Here is a 19,602-nt window from a genome sequence, read left to right as displayed (position 1 = left end):
TATTTAGGAACTCTTACTGATAGTCCTATATATAGTTATTAAGACTGTTTTGATGTGCAAATTGCTGTCTTAATTTTTGATGGGCTTCCCTGGTAGCTCAAATGGTAAAGAATCTGCCTGCAATGCAGGAGGCCCAGGTTTGATCTCTGGGTTGGGAAGATCCCCTGGAGAATGGAATGGCAGCCCACTCCAGTATTCTTGCCTGGAGAAGTCACTGTCCAAGGAGCCTGGTGGGCTATAGTCCATGGGGTTGCAAAGAGTCAGACATGACTGAATGACTAAACACACTAATTTTTGACACTGGAAGAGATTCAATTAAAGATGCTTCAGATTAGTCATAATTAAGTCATAATTAAAAATTGGACTCAGTCTTCCTGAAATCTACCTGCCCTTCTGAGAAATGAGCAGTTTTCTCATGTTCTGAAGCTGAGCTGATATAAAATTGTTGATAGCTAATAGGCTTATTCTTTAAGGACATGGAAGAAAATGGATTCTCTCTAAAAGCCAAGAATGTAAGCCACTAAGAATTTGTCTCATACATTGTATCTGTTTGTCCTTTGGAGCCCTGTGATGCTTGTCGGGTTTATATGTGGAAAGATCGGTGAGCATTTACTTTTGCCTCCTATACTTTAGGAAATGCTGCTCTAGTTAAGAAATGCTTTAAATTTTAGAAATTTATGTGAAAATGTGCCACAATATTTGTTTACGCTGTTGGTCTCCCATTTACTAGTTCATCCAGTTTCTCTTCTATCCTTGATAATCCTCTTTACTTAAATGTCATCCTTTAAGAGGACATCTGTAATTGTGTGTGCCTTTAGATCACACACTAAATCCTATATGAGAGACCATTCTGACAAGGCAGGTTAACCAAATTGTTACTGTTGTTTGCTAATTTTCCCCCAGAATCTGGTTAACATAGCCTTCATTATTTATAGTTCCTAATGTATGTTTATATTAGAAGCTCTAAATAGAAAATATGTGTGTTTCTAAAGTAAATAATACATTAACTGTAAATTTCAGGGGACTTCATCTCTTTTAAAAGTGAGCATTTTTATTCATCCGGTTTCAGATCTGTGAAACAATTTCTCTAGCAGTCATCCAAACAGTTTGGAGCCTTGCTTACTCCCTGTGTCATAGTGCTAGAGCATCTTTCTCCTTGTTTGTGCTTTTAGTCAACATATATTGAACATTTATTGAGCACCTGCTTTATGCCAGGCAGTGTAATCAAAATGAGGTATATAGTATATGGCTCTGGTATGATGAAAAAGAAGGATGTGTCAGTGAGTAATTAGTAACTAGCCAGCAACTGTCTATAGAACTGAAACTGTGATGCTTTGTGATGTCCGATGTTTCAGAAGTCCATGCAACTGATTTGTAAAGTCCCTTCCAGGACTTGGTGCCAGAAATTATTGGGAATTCAAATAGCTCTGTACTTCCAGAGTACTGTTACTAGTGCTTTGCTAGCACAGAGTTGGGTTTAATCAGGGTTGGCATTTTCCAGGTAATTTAACAGAGGGAAGGAGAGAAAAAGACAAGGAATTTGAAAGTGTATGCAAAGGAGTATTTATAATGATGGACCATGAAGTCTAAGCCAGGTAAGGGGGAAAGTAAGGATACAAAGGGAGTGCCAAAAAGTGAAGAGAGAGTAGGGTCAATGGATAGAGTTTCCACTGGAGTCAGGGAATTGTCAAAATCAGTGTAGTAGAAGGAGTCAGCTGGGAAGTGAGTCAGTAGAAACCAGAAAACAGGTTCCTTGAAACTGAAATCTTAGAAGGCATGTGGTAATAGTAAGGTCTGAGCCCAATATGATCATTAAACCATTTGGTGAGATGGAATGGAAGATGTAACTTTCCATAAGGTTACTAAGCAAGAAAATTCTTTGAGGAGAAGTCATACTTACCTTTAAGATCTTACTCAGATATTAATATTACCACCTATTTAAGGTCTTTCCAGATTTCTCAGCTCTTTAGACAAAAATCTGTTCTTTTTTCACAGTTCCATTATACCTGTTCATATGGAGTACAGTCAGTTGTTAAATAATTGGGAGGGCAAGAACCATGTCTTATTTACCTTTGGATTTCCAAGTCTGATGTAAATCATGACCTAACCTGCAATATGACTATATGTTTTTTCCATTGAGTTGAGAAGAGAAATAATGGACAAGTGAAAATAAAGCTTTTGCAATACAAAAGAGGAAATTGATATCACAGCAAACTTGGTTAGAGACATGTCAGACATTTTTAATAACAGCTGAAGTTTTGACTTATCCATGTAGCCCTCCCTGTTAATTTCAGCTAGTGCTGTTCTTCCTTTCCTGGTTTTTAGTTCATTAACTGTACTGTTTTTTAAAAAACAAGTTTTGTTTAAAATAATTTTATTATTTTTATATGCCAGTTTTTATTTAATAGCTTCATACATGTGTGCTAAGTTTCAGTTGTGTCCAACTTTTGTGACCCTTTGAGCTGTAGCCCGCCCAGCTCCTCTGTCCATTGGGATTCTCCAGGCAAGAATTCTCGAGGGAATTGCCATGCTGTCCTCCAGGGGATCTTTCAGACTCAGGGATTGAATGTTCGTCTCGGGCATGTCCTGCATTGGCACCCCTGGGAAGCCTAATAGTTTCATAACCTGTCTCTAAAAAGACTATAAAATTCTTGTTAGTTAGGGCCCAGAGTTTATAGGGCAGTAAAGGCTGTGTTCTAAAGAACCTACGCAACTAGATCATTAATGTCCTATGTAGGACATCACAAATGGAAGAGTGGTTACCATTATATTTCTGTTTATTGGATCATACAGTGGCATGTGGATACAAGAGCTTAGTTGTCCTTGGTGAATGGAATTAACTGTTAGAAAACCAGAGAAAACTACTGTTTTATACAGCAATTTTTGGTGTTTGAATTAAAATCAACAGTTTTCTTAGAAGGGAAACTCTGGATGTATCTTTACTGTTCATAAATCCACATTTCCTGGAAAAGTCTCAACTGTCTCTGAAGATAAGTTTTTTGTTAAGCATCCTGTGTAGTACAGAGATCTATAACTATATTGCTGCTTTTCTTCTCTGCAAACAAGAAGTGAATGGGTTTAGAATCTTTCACATACAGTATTGCTGAGAACTTCCAGCATAACAAAGATTCAGTTTGTCCGATCAGAGTTGGCATTTCATCTAATCACTTCATCAGTGAGTCACAGCATGGCTCTTTTCATCAAATTTCCTTGTTTATTTCATTTACAAGGTGTCTATTGCCTGGTATCAATCACTTCTGTAGCTGAGATTTTCATACCTTTAGTTTTGTGCCTGCCACAGATACCAATACTATAAGTTTCATACATATTAACTAATATGTTCATGACCTAGCTTCTGCTATTACCATAAAGTTGTAATTTTTAGTATTACCTATGTTAGTAATGTTTTCATAAGTTTTATTTTTGGCAAATCTCACTTTGTATGCTTTTTTTTTTTTTACTAACACAAGATTTATTAATATCCCTCTGTCAACCATGTACAGGGTAGTTTGATAGAAAACTTTGAAAACAGCCTTTTGAAATAGTCCAGATTCATAGTTCATGTCAAACAAACTTGTATTCTAAATAATTTTAACAAGCCACATTAACATGAAATGCATGAATACAGTATAATATGAAGTAAAATGAAGTTTAAAGAAACAAGTTTTACATTTCATATCTCTAGGGAGTCCTTTAAGCCAGTTAGACAATTCAGAGAAATTACCTATATGCTGTTAAAAATAATTACATTAGTGTGTTCCAAAGCTACATTTTTATTTCTTTTGTCATTTTTTTTTAAAGGAAAGAACGCTTGGTGTATGTGGGTATTAGTATTGAAAACATCATTCCTCCACAAGTAAGTTTCTGGTTTATAGTATTTTTAGACAGAAGACTGCCAAAAGTGCTCTAAAATTTAATTCACTTTGTTATATGAGTGGTTTTAAATATATAATATACCACTTTTATTGAAAATGAAATTTAGCACTTTCAAAAAATCACCCATTTCCCTTATGATTGAAATCATGTGTGTCCAGATAGCCCTAAAATGTAACATTGCATCCGAACTAAGTTTACACCTCACCCCTATGGGGTTAATGTTCTGATTTTTTACCCTATATTGGGTAATTTGTTTTTAGCTTCTTTATGTGCTGTTTATGTAAAGTGACTAAAAAAATGGTTCAGGGATATTTGGTTTTTTATTTCCTGCTTTTGGTGATATTTTGTGTTCTTACAGTTTGGTTTCTTTGACGGGATATCATTGTTTTGCATTTATTAATCTAATTAGTAATTAAGAAAGGTATGTCATGAGTGAAAATATATGTGACATGGTTTTCATTTGAAGACATTTTCTTCATTTCAAATGCAGTTTCATTCCAGGCTTAATTAAATCACGCACTGAAATCACCTGTCTGGTTTTTTTTCCGGAGCACCATGTCCTTTCTTCTTCTAAATCCATTATTTCATTTATTCAGCATATCTGTTGACTATTTTATGTGTGTTAACTTTAGTTATTAGTAGGTAGACCTCATCATGATTGTTTTAAAAGAGGTAACTATAAACTCACAAAAGTGTAAGTTTGATACAGAAGTATTTTCATCCTTTGATCCACCAGTATTATTTTTAATCTCTATACTGAGTGTTGCCCTGTTTATTCAGTTTTGAGGCGACCATTTCACTTTTTTTTTTTTTTAACCTTTCACATGTGCTGCCTAGATGGACTTTAGAAAGCTATTAATTCTGAGGAACTTTGTTGTCTCATAATAGCCTGTGTATTTATTATCATGTTTTTAAACCAGGAGCCAGATTTTTCGGAAGATCATGAAGAAAAGAAAAAAGATTCGAAAAAATCCAAAGCAAATTTGCTTGAAAGGAGGTCGACAAGAACACGGAAGTGTATAAGTTACAGGTATGAAATCTGTGGAAATGAAAGAGTGGAAACTGGTTTTAAAACAACCTTGATTTTACCGTTACAGTAATCATTAGAAGTTGTATATATATATTTCTTAGTCACTGTCTTTAGAATCAGAATTTTAGAGCAGCCAACATCCTCTTTTCCAAATGTACATTTGTTCATGCTGTCCTCTTCTGTTTAACATACTTTGCCCAGTTTCTGTAGCTCTGGAGATAAGGACTGACGCCTTTAACAAGGCCCGGAGCACTGCATAGTCTGCCCTGCTCTTGGCCTTTCAGCTCCACCTCATCCACATTTTCCCCTTTCTCTCGTTAGCCACATTGTCTTCTTTCAGTCCCTTTGTACAGACTGATTACTCTGCCTTGAAATTCCCTTCTATTTTTTTAACCTTGTTAAATAATAACCGTCTCTTAATCAAATCTCTCTATTATATGCCCTTATAGCAACCAGTTCTTCTCCTTGAGAGTACTTCTGTAGTTGTAACAATTGTGATTTTTATTTTTTGATTAATATTGCTCTCCTACACTACACTGTTAACATGAAGGGAAGTACCATGTCCGTGTTATTCATCCCTCTGTTCTTTACAGCTAGCATAGTGCTCCATTGGTGCCTATTGAAAGACTCAGTTAATGCAATCTGGTTTACTGTCTGCCTTCAGAAGTACACCACAGAGAGACTTTTCCATGGTAACTCTGTTAGCAGCTAAACCTGGACTAAAATCTTATCTTCTGATTGTTTATTCATCTAGTGTTCTCTCCACTAAACCACCCTGTCTCACGCAAATAATAAATAACTGATATTTTAATTATTTTAGACTGTTGTTACACAACAACAAAAGTCTTTTAACTTGAATAACTGGAGATGAGAAGCAAAATTGACTTTAGAGAATTCTGAGCTTGCTTCCTGTTTAAAAACTTTCATCAGTGATCATGAAAGAGTTCCCCTTGTGTAGTTTCTGTTGTTACTGTTAAAACTTATAAAATGCATTAGATCAGTAAGAGTAAAATCCTTAATGTTTATGGGAATGGTGTCTGTCTTATTCTTTTTTTTAAAAAAGAAAGACTTTGAAAAAGAAAAGGTACCTTTTTTTAAATAAAATTATTATAACTGGTGAAGTCAAAACCTAATGGAAAGTTCAAGTATTAAAGTTACTTCTACTACAACACAACCAATACATTCCTAAAAATTGCCATTGTTGTACAATCGCACAATAAAAGCCATAGGGGTTATGGAAAATATGGTGTTAGCGGCAAACAAAAATTTCATTAGTTACACATTGAAAAATATCTATAAAAATGGCAGTACCATTTGACACATGTTAAATGGTTAAGAGATAACATAAATACTACAATAAACAATGACCTTTTATGTTGAAAAAGCCCTGAAGCTGTCTGCAGAAGTAATTGTGAGGAGACTTGCAGTTTGTAATTTATTGTATAGTGGCATGAAGGGTTTTTAAAATCGGCCACAAAGTTGTAATACTAGTTGCAGATGGTTGTAGCTTATAGCACACATAATGAGATTAGGGAGCCGATAGATATTTATAAGGCATGTGCACGTGTTTTGTGTATTCCTATGCAGCTGGTGCAGTTTTCTGTATTTACCTAGTGTTTCTCGTGAAGAAAATTACGTATAAGGAAGTATGAAATACATGTTATGTTTGAAGTATTTCCTAATATATCAGTCATATTGGAACAAATTTACATAATCAGAATAAGCATTGTAGGAGAACTATATTGTCCATCTGAATGCAGAATTCCAAAGAATAGCAAGGAGAGATAAGAAAGCCTTCCTCAGTGATCAGTGCAAAGAAATAGAGGCAATAGAATGGGAAAGACGAGATCTCTTCAAGAAAACTAGAGATACCAAGGGAACATTTCATGCAAAGATAGGCGCAATAAAGGACAGAAACAGTATGGACCTAACAGAAGCAAAAGCTATTAAGAAAAGGTGGCAAGAATACACAAAAGAACTGAAAAAGATATGCCTTTTCTAAATCCAGCTTGAACATCTGCAAGTTCACAGTTCACTTACTGTTCCAAGCCTGGCTTGGAGAGTTTTGAGCATTACTTTGCTAGTGTGTGAGATGAGTGCAGTTGTGTGGTACTTTGAACATTCTTTGACATTTCCCTTCTATGGGATTGGAATGAAAACTGACCTTTTCCAGTCCTGTGGCCACAGCTGAGTTTTCCAAATTTGCTAGCATATTGAGTGCACCACTATCACAGCATCATCTTTTAGGATTTGAAACAGCTCAACTGGAATTCCATCACCTCCACTAGCTTTGTTTGTAGTGATGCTTCCTAAGGCCCATTTGACTTCTCATTCCAGGATATCTGGCTCTAGGTAAGCGATGACACCATTGTGGTTATCTGGACCATGAAGATCTTTTTTGTATAGTTCTGTGTATTCTTGCCACCTTTTCTTAATTGAAGAGTTTATTAAGGATAGAGTTTAGATGACATTTAAATGAAGAGTCAGGCTCAAAGCGAAAGCAGGACTATGAAAGGGTCCATATCATATGTAGACTGCGTGGTTGACACAGGGTCCTCTTTTCTTGAAAACGATGAAGATAAAGTGTAGGGTGTTGTGTCTAACAGCTTATGCAAACTCTGAGTCTGAAATGTAAATCAGAACTTTTTATTTGTGTTAAAAGTGACTTAGATCCTCTAGTCAAGGGTGGGAGTTTCTTGCTTATTGATATAATTTCCTTTGTTCAAAGGTTCTGATACTGTCTGAATTTAGAAAACACAGTGTCTCAGTAAGAAGGTAGTAGTGCCTCAAAGAGATAGATTGTTGGGGACACAGTTTTGAGGGCATTAACTGTGGCCGCCTTTGCCTGGCAAAGTAATAAAAATTTTCTACTTAAAAAAAAAAAAGGAATAAAGTATCATTATTATGATACTTTACAGCTGCATCATGTCCTTGGGAGAATTCCCATTTTTCCATTAACTTTGCATCTGGCTTGATCTGTATCTCTTCTTCTAGCCTCATGAATAGATGGACAGATTTTTTTCTTTCTTAGAATTCCTCTTAAGAAAAAGCTCAGTTACATCTACAAGGATGTTTTTCATAGCATTATATGAAAAGATTGGAGGTAAAGTGTTGCATTTAAAAATATGTTGTCGAAGAAGAGTTCTTAGCCTGAACCTTGTGATTCCTCTGAAATATGTAAAATTTTATGTTTCTATAAGTATATATATTTTCCTAGAAAGGAAGTCTGTAGCTGTAATGAATTTCTCAACTCCAAAGGGCAAAGTATTTGCTTATTAGTCTTATCTGTGTTGTTAATCACTGGATAACTTTAATCCAGTGCTATCCAGTTTACTGTGGTTATGGGAATGTTCTATTTCTTTGTTGTGCGGTATGGAAATCAGTAGCCATATATCACTGTTGAGCACTTGAAATATGGCTAGTGAGGAACAGCATTTTTTATTTTAATTAAATATAAATAGCCACATGAGCCTAGTAATTACTATGTTTAGCATAGTCTTCAACAAGTCCCCATATGTTTGCATCACCTGAGTTCTAAAGTGAAAGGAGCTTTGTATGTGAAAAAATCTTAGGAATCATCGAATCTTGTTTTTTTTTTTCTTTAGGTAGAAGAAAGAGTCCCCCCCCCGCCCTTTTTTTTTTTTAAATTATTTGGCTGCACAGGGTCTTTTGTGGCATCTGGGATCTAGTTCCCCGACCAGGTATCAAACCAAGGACCTCAGCATTGAGAGCTCAGAGTCTTAGCCACTGGACCACCAGGGGAATCCCGAAAAAGCCCTTTTGAGAAAAAGTACATTGACCTAGTTTTAAAATTTTGACTGTCTGTATAAGAATTTCAGTAATAATGATAATATAATATATAAGAGCAACAATAATATATTCCTCACACTTAGTATTATTTCTGGAATACTAAGTTTGTTCAGTTTACTCTGTCATATGATTTGTATAATTGGGTTAGCAAACTATGATGTGTGGGCCAATCCAGCTCATTACTGGTTTGTGTATACCACATGGCCAGGAGTGGCTTTTATATTTATAAATGGTTTAAAAAAGAAAACAGAAGGAGAAAAGTATTTGAAAATCACATGAAATTCATATCACAGTGTCTAAAAAATAAAGTTTATTGGAACATAGTTACATTCATTCACTTTTTGTCTATGGCTGATTTTGTACTACAGAGTTGAGTAGTTACAACAAATACTGTATAGTCTACAAAGCCTAGGAGATTCACTATCTGTCCCTTTAAAAAATACTTGTTGATGTCTGGTATAGATACTCTTTAAAAGTAAAATAACAACAATTTAGAATTAGATACTGATTTATAAAACTCTCTTGTACCAAAGAAATTGAAGTTAACAGGAGTATGGGGTGATCTAATCCAAGTTCCACAGCCCTTAAGTAGCAGAGAGCAGTTTCATATTCTGGCCTTTTTTATTTTAGAGGCAATTTGCCTAGTCCATATGCCAGGACAGGCTGTATAATGTGGTTGTTGTATGTATTTTAGATTTGATGAGTTTGATGAAGCAATTGATGAAGCTATAGAAGATGATATCAAAGAGGCTGATGGAGGAGGTACGTGTTTATCATTCTCTTTTCTTCATCTCACTTCGCCAGTATGTTAATTAAAATGCCCTGATTAAAGAGCAGCAAGCAAGCATATTTTCTCATTCTCCTCAATGTGTATCACAATCACTACGATGTTGACTGAGATTCAGAATAATCCATGGACATGGTGCCAGTGTGTAGACTCAGAGCTTACTAATTGTTTCATAAGTGTGCTGTGCTTAGTTGCTCAGTCATGTCCAACTCTTTGCGACCCCATGGACTGTAGCCCGCCAGACTCCTCTGTCCATAGGATTTCCCAGGCAAGAATACTGGAGTGGGTTGCCACATCCTTCTCCAAATCTTCCTGACCCAGGAATCAAACCTGCATTTCCTGCAGTGGCAAGAAGAGCCTTTGACAGTGACCCACCTGGAAAGCCCCATTTAATAGGATAAACAAATGTAAAACTTTCTTGAAAACTCTGTCAGTTAAAGCTGTGAGAAAATCGCATAGCTCTAGGATGAAAATAAAGAAATCAAATGGAAAAGCTGCTAAGGACAATCTGTAGATGTCAAAGGGAAACTTTTAATAAACATAGAGTTGTCTTTCTCTCTCCCTCCCTCTCTTCCCCTCAACCCTACATCCCTGCCCCTGGACTCAGGAGTTGGCCGAGGGAAAGATATCTCCACCATCACAGGCCACCGTGGAAAAGACATCTCTACTATTTTGGATGAAGAAAGAAAAGAAAATAAACGACCCCAGAGGGCAGCTGCTGCTCGCCGGAAGAAACGCCGGCGACTGAATGATCTGGACAGTGACAGCAACCTGGATGAAGAGGAGAGCGAGGATGAATTCAAGATCAGTGATGGGTGCGTGGTCTGTCGGTAGATCCCATTCCCTAGGTTGAGGCTTGAACAGGGCTTCCAACCAAACTTGGCCCTGATGGGGCTTTTGTTCTGCATGTAGATGGTCTGTTTTCAGGGTACTTAAAACAGATTCAACGATGCTGATTTTGGCTCTTTCTAGATTAAAACGAAGTTTTATGGGTGTTTGGGGTTACAAGGAGTCGGATACAACTGAGCAGCTGAACAACAACTATTTATTTATTTTTTGACCAAGCCATGTAGTATGTGGGATCTTAGTTCCGTGACCAAGGATTGAAGCCATGCAGCTTGCATTGGTTCCCAGTCAAATGTGAGAAATGGGCAGGTATAAGTAATTAGGAACTATTTACTGGTGACCTATAGGGGTTTGGGCTGGGGCCTGTGATTCTATACTGAATTACAGTATAGAAGCTTTCTTCTGTAATGTCAGAAAGCTTCTCTACAGAGCAGATATATGGAAGGAATACCACAGTTTCTTCTCTCAGATTGTTAGTGGAGGAAACAAACATATAAACCACAGAAAAGTCCTTCTGCATGATTGCTACTAAAACATAAGCAGGGTACAGAAGAGGGCCATATCGATCCAGGGAGGTCAAGGAAAGCCTCAGAGTGGAAATAAAGCTCTGTCTGAAATGTGAAGAATGAGTTGGGCAGATTGATGAATTTGGGATTAGAAGCAGTATAAAGAAAAATAGTATTCTAAGCAAAGAAATCCTGTCCAGGGCAGCCAGGCATAAAATGTCATAGAATATTTAGGAAACTCCTGGTTTGTCAGGATAAAAAAAATTAAGGTAGCAGCAGAGATTGCCCTGCTAGAGATGTAGCCAAGGCATAAAAAGGAACCAGATGATGGAGTTTTATGTTTGTCCTGCATAAGAATGATGAAAACCCACTGAAGAGTTTTAAATACCAGACTAATATGAGGTTTATGTTTCAGAAAGATTCATCCTGGAATTCATTGGTAGGATTTATTGAGGGGAAATGAGCATAGAGATTAAAGAGACTTTGGGGAATTGCTATAGTAGTTTAGATGGGATATGAGACCCTGAACTGAGAAAAGTTATCAGGTTTGAGATATCTTTATGAAGTAGACTCAAGAGGAATTAGTCATTGATATGAGAAATGAACAGGGAGAAGGAAATTGGGATAAATTCCAAGTTTCTGCCTTGAATTACTAGATGGGTGATAGTACCAAATACCAGGCTAGGGAACAGAAGAGAGGAGTAGGCTAGGAAATAATGAGTTCATTTTTGGACATGTTGAATTTGAGGCACATGGGGGACTTCCCAAGAGGCAAAAGCAATTTATGTACAAAAATGAGCATCAATTGATCTTCATAACTCCTTTGGAAAAAAAAAAGAGAATGGGTGCAAAACAGCTCTTCGTTTTAGAAACAGGGAAATTGATCCAATGACCTAGGTATTTCCATTAAACATTGCTTAATAATTTCACTGGACTTGTTAGAATTTGAACTGAGAACTCCAAAATGGGCTCATGGTTACAAGTGTACCATCATAATTCATCCGGTTTCTCTTGGATAGATCTCAGGATGAATTTGTTGTATCTGATGAGAACCCAGATGAGAGTGAAGAAGACCCACCATCTAATGATGACAGTGACACTGATTTCTGTAGCCGAAGACTAAGGCGACACCCCTCCCGGCCTATGAGGCAAAGCAGGCGTTTGCGGAGAAAGACCCCAAAGAGAAAGTGCTCTGACGATGACGAGGAGGAGGAGTCTGAGGAGAACAGCAGAGACTCTGGTAAAGATAATTCATATCCACAGCTCACTAAGGAAATTCTTGTAACTTCTGGAATTAAAATTTCTTAAAATTCTGTTCAGTTGTAATATAAGCTGTCTGATGAAACTTTGTGTTCTATTCTTACAACTCACCACTGATTAAATCTTTCACATAAAGCACGTCTGAGAAGACAGATACAGACGGATGTGTTAACTTCATGCCAAACTTGTTTACAATCGTGATGAATCCTTTTGGTGCCATGTGTTTCCATGCCTAGACTTCACCTCCAGAGTGTTTCTTAGGAATCGTTTTTTTTTGGGGGGGGAATTGTTTTTAATAATCTGAGAACATTTTTCCTCAGATGTCTAGCAGTTAGAGAAAGATCACTAATTATTTCTAACATTTAGATCATAATCAGTAATGTATTAGTTTTTATAAGTTATCAGTGATTGATGTTATTTATTCATCCCTATTAATTAAAGAGAGGCATGGCAGCTAAATCGGCAGATAAGATGTTCCGTGGGATTGGCAGATAGGTAGCTGTCGTCTTACTGAGGAAATGCTACAGACAGGAGTGTTATATCCCAACTCGGGCCAGGCTTGTGGAGTTTTTTGTTTTGTTTATATTTTTTTCTAAACCTTTTGAGTAAGTGGAGACATCAGGCCCCTTTACCAATGATTATTTGCTGAAAACAAGAACATTTTCTTACATAACCATAGTATAATATCAAAATGGGGAATTTTTATATTGATAAAATACCATTAACTTGTCAATAGTACACATTCAGATATCACCAGGTGCCCCAATATTGTCCTTTATGTAAACATTTTTTCCTGGTTGAGGATCTAGTTCAGGATTACGTTATCCACTTATTCATGTCTCTTTGGTCCCCTTTTATCTGTAATATTCCTGAAATGTTGTCTTTGTTGACCACATTTTTTAAGAGTACACACTAGTTATTTTGTAAAATATAACTCATTTGGCTTTATGTTTCCTTGTGATTAGATTCTCGTTACACATTTTTGGCTAGAATATCACATAATTAATGTGTGTCCTCCAAGTCTCTGTTATTTTCCCTTTGTAATTAATAAGTAATTCTTACAAGATATTTGAGGCTGTAAATGCCTTGTTCCTTATCAGATGTTGCATCCACTAGTTTTAGCATTTGTTGATGATTTTCTAACTCCTTCCTTCCTTTTTATTACCTGCTCTTCTGTAAGGAAGAGCTTTCTGTTCTGCCCTGTATATTAATTTCTTTGGTATCAGTATGGATTTAATGGATTCTTATTTCGGTCTTATTACCATCACTATTTTGACTCAGTTCGTCCTAGATTTGGCCTCTGGGGACCCCTTTAAACTGTTGGCTAACAGTTTTTAAATATCTGAAATCCATTAGAGAACAAAGCTAGATGTGATGATTCAGTGAAATGTGTTAGCTTTCCTGAAAACTACTCTGACATAATGTCATAGCCTGATTTTGTTTTATTGATCAGCGATGACTGACAGGAACAGTGCTATTTAGCCGTGCTTTGTGAGTTAAAGTAGCCCTGTGAGTTGTATTCAGCAGATTTTAATTCTGCATGGGTAAAAGCCAAATGTGTAACCCCAGCTCTGTACTTGAAACAAGCTCATCAGTTTTCTGTGGTTAGTAAGTTTAACCTCTGCAGTGCATTATGATGCTATGAATGTAGCCATACAGCTGTATTCATAGGAACAGCAGGTTATCATGAGGCAGAACAGTAACCGTCCACCAAGAAGAACAGTTGTGGCAGCCATGCAGCTGACTGGGTAGCTCTAGGTTGTAAGATAAGGTTTATGAAAAACTTTTTTTTTTGCTGTGCCACAGGATCTTAGTTCCCCCACCAAAGATTGAACCCAGGCCCTTGGCAGTGAGAGCACAGAGGCATAGCCACTGAACTGCCAGGGAATTCCCAATAAAACATTTTTTAACCTTGAGGTTGACTGCTAGTAGGATACATTTGTGAGCTTTGGCATTAAAACTCCCCTGAGATGTACTCATATTATTAAGAAGAAAATTAGAGATTTATAAAAGTTACTGTTCATTTAAAAGTTATGACTGAACTCTGTGTAATAGCTTTATATTTTTATAAGCTAAACTAACATTTCTGTTTGGTGGAATTAAAAATTAAAATTTGTGCTTCTTTTTCCTTTCTACCCACCCCCTTTTTTTAAACAGAAAGTGACTTTAGTGATGACTTTAGCGATGATTTTGTAGAAACTCGGCGAAGAAGATCTAGAAGGAACCAGAAGAGACAAATTAACTACAAGGAAGATTCAGAAAGTGATGGTTCCCAGAAGAGTTTACGTCGTGGTAAAGAAATCAGACGAGTTCACAAGCGTAGGCTCTCTAGCTCAGATAGTGAAGGTAAGGAATAGCTCTCCAGTTTACAGACATTTGGACAAGGCAGCAGTACAAATTATAAAAGCAAACTCATTATGATTCTGTACCATTTCTTAGAAATTTAATATAGCCCATAGTATCTTTGAGATAAAACCCATTATTTTATGCCTGGTTAGCTTGTAGTTTAAATAACTGACCCTTGATAAGATACTAATTTTTAAGTTCTTCATTGTAATAAGTAAATTCTTCATTGAAACTAGAAGAGTGTCAGAAAATTGTGATCTGTTAACAAGATTTCTTTTGCTTCTTGATAATTTATGGCCCTCATTTTGAAATAACCTCCTGTGCCCTGAATAGCTGGACAGTTGCAAGTCAAGAGTGCCTACTGTCTCTCTTCACCTTGACAGTGAGCTTTAGTCAGTAAACTTTTTTTATTTTTTAATAGCTTTAGCTGTGCACCATATCAGAATTACGAGCTCTAAAATATGAATTTGTGATGTCCGCTTAGTCTTTGTAGTTATTTATTCTAGAGTTCTTCTCATTTTAACTGATTCTAACCTTCACCTTCCCCCGTTTCTTTTTTATATATTTAATTCTCCATTGTTTGTGATCTGTATTGAAGATTATTTGCTTTCATAAATCCTTGTCAATTAAATTTGAGCCCAAGCCAGGAGAGTAAGGGAAAAAATGTTTGGGTATGGAAGGGAGGTAAACATCTGGGTGAATGTGTATCTCTTCTTGTGTCATTAAAGACAAATATAAATTCATTAATTCAATTATTAAATACTTAATGAACTAATCACTGTCCTGGGCACTGGGAATAGAACAGTGAGAAGAATAACCAAAAATACAGCTTCCTCATGTTACTCTTACTTTTGTTGGGGGAAGAGAGACAATAACCATGACAAATAAGTAGATATATTAGGTGGAGATAAGTGCTGTGGAGAAAAGTAGAAAGGGAGGGTTGGAGGAGTAGTTGGAATTTCAGATAGAGTACCAAAGGAATGCCTCCCTCAGAAGTCAGCATTTGAGTAAAGACCTAAAAAAACGAGTTGATTTCCACCTGTGGTGAGTGGGGACTGTTACACAAAAGTGAGGTCCAGGTGATCACCGCACAAAAGCCAATAAATAGGCCAGGTTGGTGGAAAGGAAAGTTTGCTTTATTTCAGATGCCAGGCACTGGTGAGGGGTGGAAGGGGTTGATGAGGGGTGGGAAGGGTGGACATCTGTTCAAAGGCTGACTCCCCTCCTGACAAGCAGGGCATGAGAGCTTTTGTAGGCTGAGGGAAGGGGCTGCATGCAGAAGCAGCACAGTCAACTCAAATTGGTCATCAGTCGTCTGACCAGCATCCTCTTGGCTGTTTTAGGTACAGTTAATCTTCAGTTCCAGGATTGGTTTATTCCTGTGTCTTTGAAGCCAGTTCTTGGGATTGTAGCAGCTCATGTCACAGCTACAGTCTGGCCATCGTGTAGTTAACTTCTTCATCTGGGGTTTCAATATCTGCAAGACAGCTCACAGGATGAGGCTCAGAATGTTGTCTATAGCCCTTGAGAAGTAACTAAAGGTCCTTGACTATGCTTAGTGGCTACTTTATTATTATTTGATCTCCTTTGACTGTTTTTCTTTGTTTCTGCATTTTCTCATTTCTCTGATTAAACTTACTCTTTGACTAAAGTTCTCCACAGAATTTAGTTTGTGGAAACGCAAGCAGAAGACATGGGGGGCAAGGACCATAGAGTCTTGCTCCGTTTAATACCATATTGGATAGTTAGATAATGCATTAAGCCATTGTATAGACTTCAGACTTTATTCTGTGTGAAATGAGAAATAATTGGAGGATTTTGTGCAAAGGAGTGATATTATCTGACTTAAGTTTTAAAATGGTATCTATGGTATGAGTAAATTAAAGGGTATAGGGAGGGAATATAGGAGTTTAGTTGGGGGGTCATTAAAATAGGCCAGGAGAGAGATGATGGTGGGTGAGACTAGAGCAGTAGCAGTAAAGGGGTGAAAAGCAGTCAAATTATGGATATATTTGAATATAGCTCACAGAATATTTACTGTTGGATTAGATGGGAAAAAGAAAGGAATCAAGGATGACTGAGTGATTAGAAGAATTGAGTTGCCAGTAACTAAGATGGTAGAGACCAGAATTGTGCAAGGTTGAGGAGGAAGTGTAGGAGCTTGGTTCTGCCTGTTTAGAAATCCAAGCATAGATGTTGAGTAGGCAGTTTGATACATGAGCCTGGAATTTAGGGATTAGTTGCCTAAAACAAATGTGAGAGTCACCATCAAATGGGTGGTATGCAAAGCCATGAGACCAGGTGAGATCAAGTATAGACAAAAGAAAACGTTTAAGGGCTACCAAGGACATGTAATAACATGGAAAGAGAGTGCAGTATTTCAGATGCAGTGCTTAGTTTTAATTTTTCCTTATCGGTATGTTTACACAATTCTCTTAATTTGAGGGTTAGTGGGAAGGAGTTTCTTAGTTTGTGACTAATCTGTCTTTATTTAATTAAGGATTTTGCTCTTTCCTAAAATCATAGATAAAGTATACTGTGAATCATATTGGGCACTGTGATAATGAGAAGAGAGATAAATGAGGCCAGTTATTGAAGGGAAATATTTATGTACAAGCAAGTCTGAAAGTAGGACATGGGATGAATATGGGAGGAAGAAGAGGATTACTTATATCTGTTAATGGTTAACTGTGCCAATGGCTTAAATGTGCTATTTATTCTAGAGAGCTATATGTCCAAGAACTCTGAAGATGATGAGCTAGCTAAAGAATCAAAACGGTCAGTTCGAAAACGGGGTCGAAGCACAGATGAGTATTCTGAAGCAGATGAGGAGGAAGGAGAAGGTAAACCATCCCGAAAACGGCTACACCGGATTGAGACGGATGAAGAGGAGAGTTGTGACAATGCTCATGGAGATGCAGATCAACCTGCCCATGACCGCCAGCCCAGGGTCCTGCCCTCAGAGCAAGACAGCACCAAAAAGCCCTATCGGATAGACAGTGATGAGGAGGAGGACTTTGAAAATGTAGGCAAGGTGGGGAGCCCATTGGACTATAGCTTAGTGGACCTACCTTCCACCAATGGACAGAGTCCTGGCAAAGCCATTGAAAACTTGATTGGCAAGCCAGCTGAGAAGCCTCAAACCCCCAAGGACAGCAGCACAGCCAGTGCAAGCCTGGCCCCCAATGGGACAAGCGGTGGGCAGGAGGCAGGGGCACCAGAAGAGGACGAAGATGAGCTTTTAAGAGTGACTGACCTTGTTGATTATGTCTGTAACAGTGAACAGTTATAAGACTTTTTTCCATTTTTGTGCTAATTTATTCCACGGTAGCTCTCACACCAGCGGGCCAGTTATTAAAAGCTGTTTTATTTTTCCTAGAAAACTCCACTACAGAATGACTTTTTAGAAGAAAAATTTCAACAGACCCTGAAGTCTTTCTGTGAAGTGACCAGTTTTGAACTTTGAAGATAAATAATTGCTGTAAATTCCTTTTGATTTTCTTTTTCCAAGTTCATGGTCCTTGGTAATTTCAGTCATGGGGGAAAAAAAAATCTTATTATAACAACAAAGATTTGTATATTTTTGACTTTATATTTCCTGAGCTCTCCTGACTTTGTGAAAAGGGTGGATAAGAATGCATTCCAAATCTGTGAGGGCCCAAAACAGAATTAGGGGTGGGAGAAAGCACTTGTGCTTTTAGCTTTTTCATATTAAATATATATTATATTTAAACATTCATGGCATAGATGATGATTAACAGACTGTTTAAAAGTTCAAGTCCGTATTGTTGCAATTTAAGAATTGTAGATAACATCATACATAAGTCATTTTAGTAATGGCATTCATGAAATCAACTTGTTTACTATTGGAGATAACCACGCTTAAAAAAGAAGAGACCGATAAAAAAATACCATCATAAAAAACTGTAACCTAAGTTTCTGTTATAGCGGAGTTTCTTGTTTTTAAAAAAAATCATCTGAAAAGCATTTGTATAGTAAAATATATAATGAAGCTTTGACAACCAGGTTGTGCTAATAGCAAATTTTTTTAAACAGCTTTATGCAGTGGTGATGACGTGGCCTTTAATATGCCATCATGGAGAGTTATTAGTGAAATGAGTGTGGTCTTTCTTAAGGCCTGAATGGACTGTAAACTTTGCAGATAATGTAACTCTTGTTTTCTGGCCACTTAATATTTATCTGAATTATCATTTTCAAAGAAATACACCTATACATAACATACATGAAGATAATGGATGCTAAGCTGACTGCAGTATTTTAGCACATTTGAAGAAGGGGAAAGGATTTTCAGGTGAATTTTAACTGGTCTATTCTTGCCCTTAGTATCTACTTCAAATTGAAGTCTACAAACAAAGCAGTTCCTTTGGGAGGTTTTTAGTTTGAATTTTAGCGTGTGTGTGTGTGTGCGCGCGCGTGTGTGTATGTGTATGTGTGTGTGTTAGAATTTCCTATCTGCCTGGATATATTAGCAGGGTTTGAATGTAGTTTTGGCCATTGGCCATTAGACTTCTATTAAAATTCATTAATAGTCACATGACCAACATAGAGTTGATTGAAAACCACCAATATACTTAATAGATATATCCATTTCAAACATCTCAACATTTTAAAGAAAGATAAGCCCTTTGTTTCAAGAAAATAGGGGTTTGTAACTAACTATCTAACATGTAATTGACACTAAAATATGAACTTTGTCTTAGTTTCTGTTTCAGCTGTAAAATTTCAGGCAGAGCCATAAATAATGTTGTACAGAGTGTAGCACTTGTGATTAAACCTTGTCTGTCAAATTCTGAAACCTTCAGCCGTTACTTCTGTGAATACTTTTGCCCTGGGATTGGGTTTTCTGTTTCAGTGTTGTGTCTGTTGCCGGCAATGGACACACCATATCTGCTGCTGGCCCAAGGAACTTCATTAATTTTTCTTTCCAAATTAAGCATTCTGTGTGCTAGTCAGTGAATAATAAAGCACTTCTCTTTTTTATTATTAAAAAGCTGGCATTAGACTTGCATTATAAATACCTCTAGAAACTTCATACTCTTTTTTTTCCTCCCTTCACAGGTGTTGCCCTTAAATCTTATCTTTTGGCCTTGAAAGTTTATAGCTGTTGTTTTTCACTTGTT

The 19,602-nt window shown here is 36.9% G+C and overlaps 1 protein-coding gene across 1 annotated transcript in view; it reads left to right on the top strand.

Annotated features, from left to right (window-relative positions):
- RSF1 (remodeling and spacing factor 1) overlaps positions 1–19,602 on the top strand; it is a 144,712-nt gene extending 125,110 nt beyond the window's left edge. The window contains exons 10-16 of the mRNA XM_068977665.1: positions 3,802–3,856; positions 4,797–4,906; positions 9,411–9,478; positions 10,111–10,318; positions 11,875–12,095; positions 14,273–14,461; positions 17,185–19,602. Coding sequence (XP_068833766.1) covers positions 3,802–3,856; positions 4,797–4,906; positions 9,411–9,478; positions 10,111–10,318; positions 11,875–12,095; positions 14,273–14,461; positions 17,185–17,753 — 1,420 coding nt within the window. The 3' untranslated portion in view covers positions 17,754–19,602. The remainder of the gene's footprint in view (positions 1–3,801; positions 3,857–4,796; positions 4,907–9,410; positions 9,479–10,110; positions 10,319–11,874; positions 12,096–14,272; positions 14,462–17,184) is intronic.

Source organism: Capricornis sumatraensis, chromosome 8, assembly GCF_032405125.1.
Source record: "Capricornis sumatraensis isolate serow.1 chromosome 8, serow.2, whole genome shotgun sequence".
Taxonomy (NCBI): Eukaryota; Metazoa; Chordata; class Mammalia; order Artiodactyla; family Bovidae; genus Capricornis; species Capricornis sumatraensis.
This window is presented reverse-complemented; position numbering and strand designations above follow the sequence as displayed.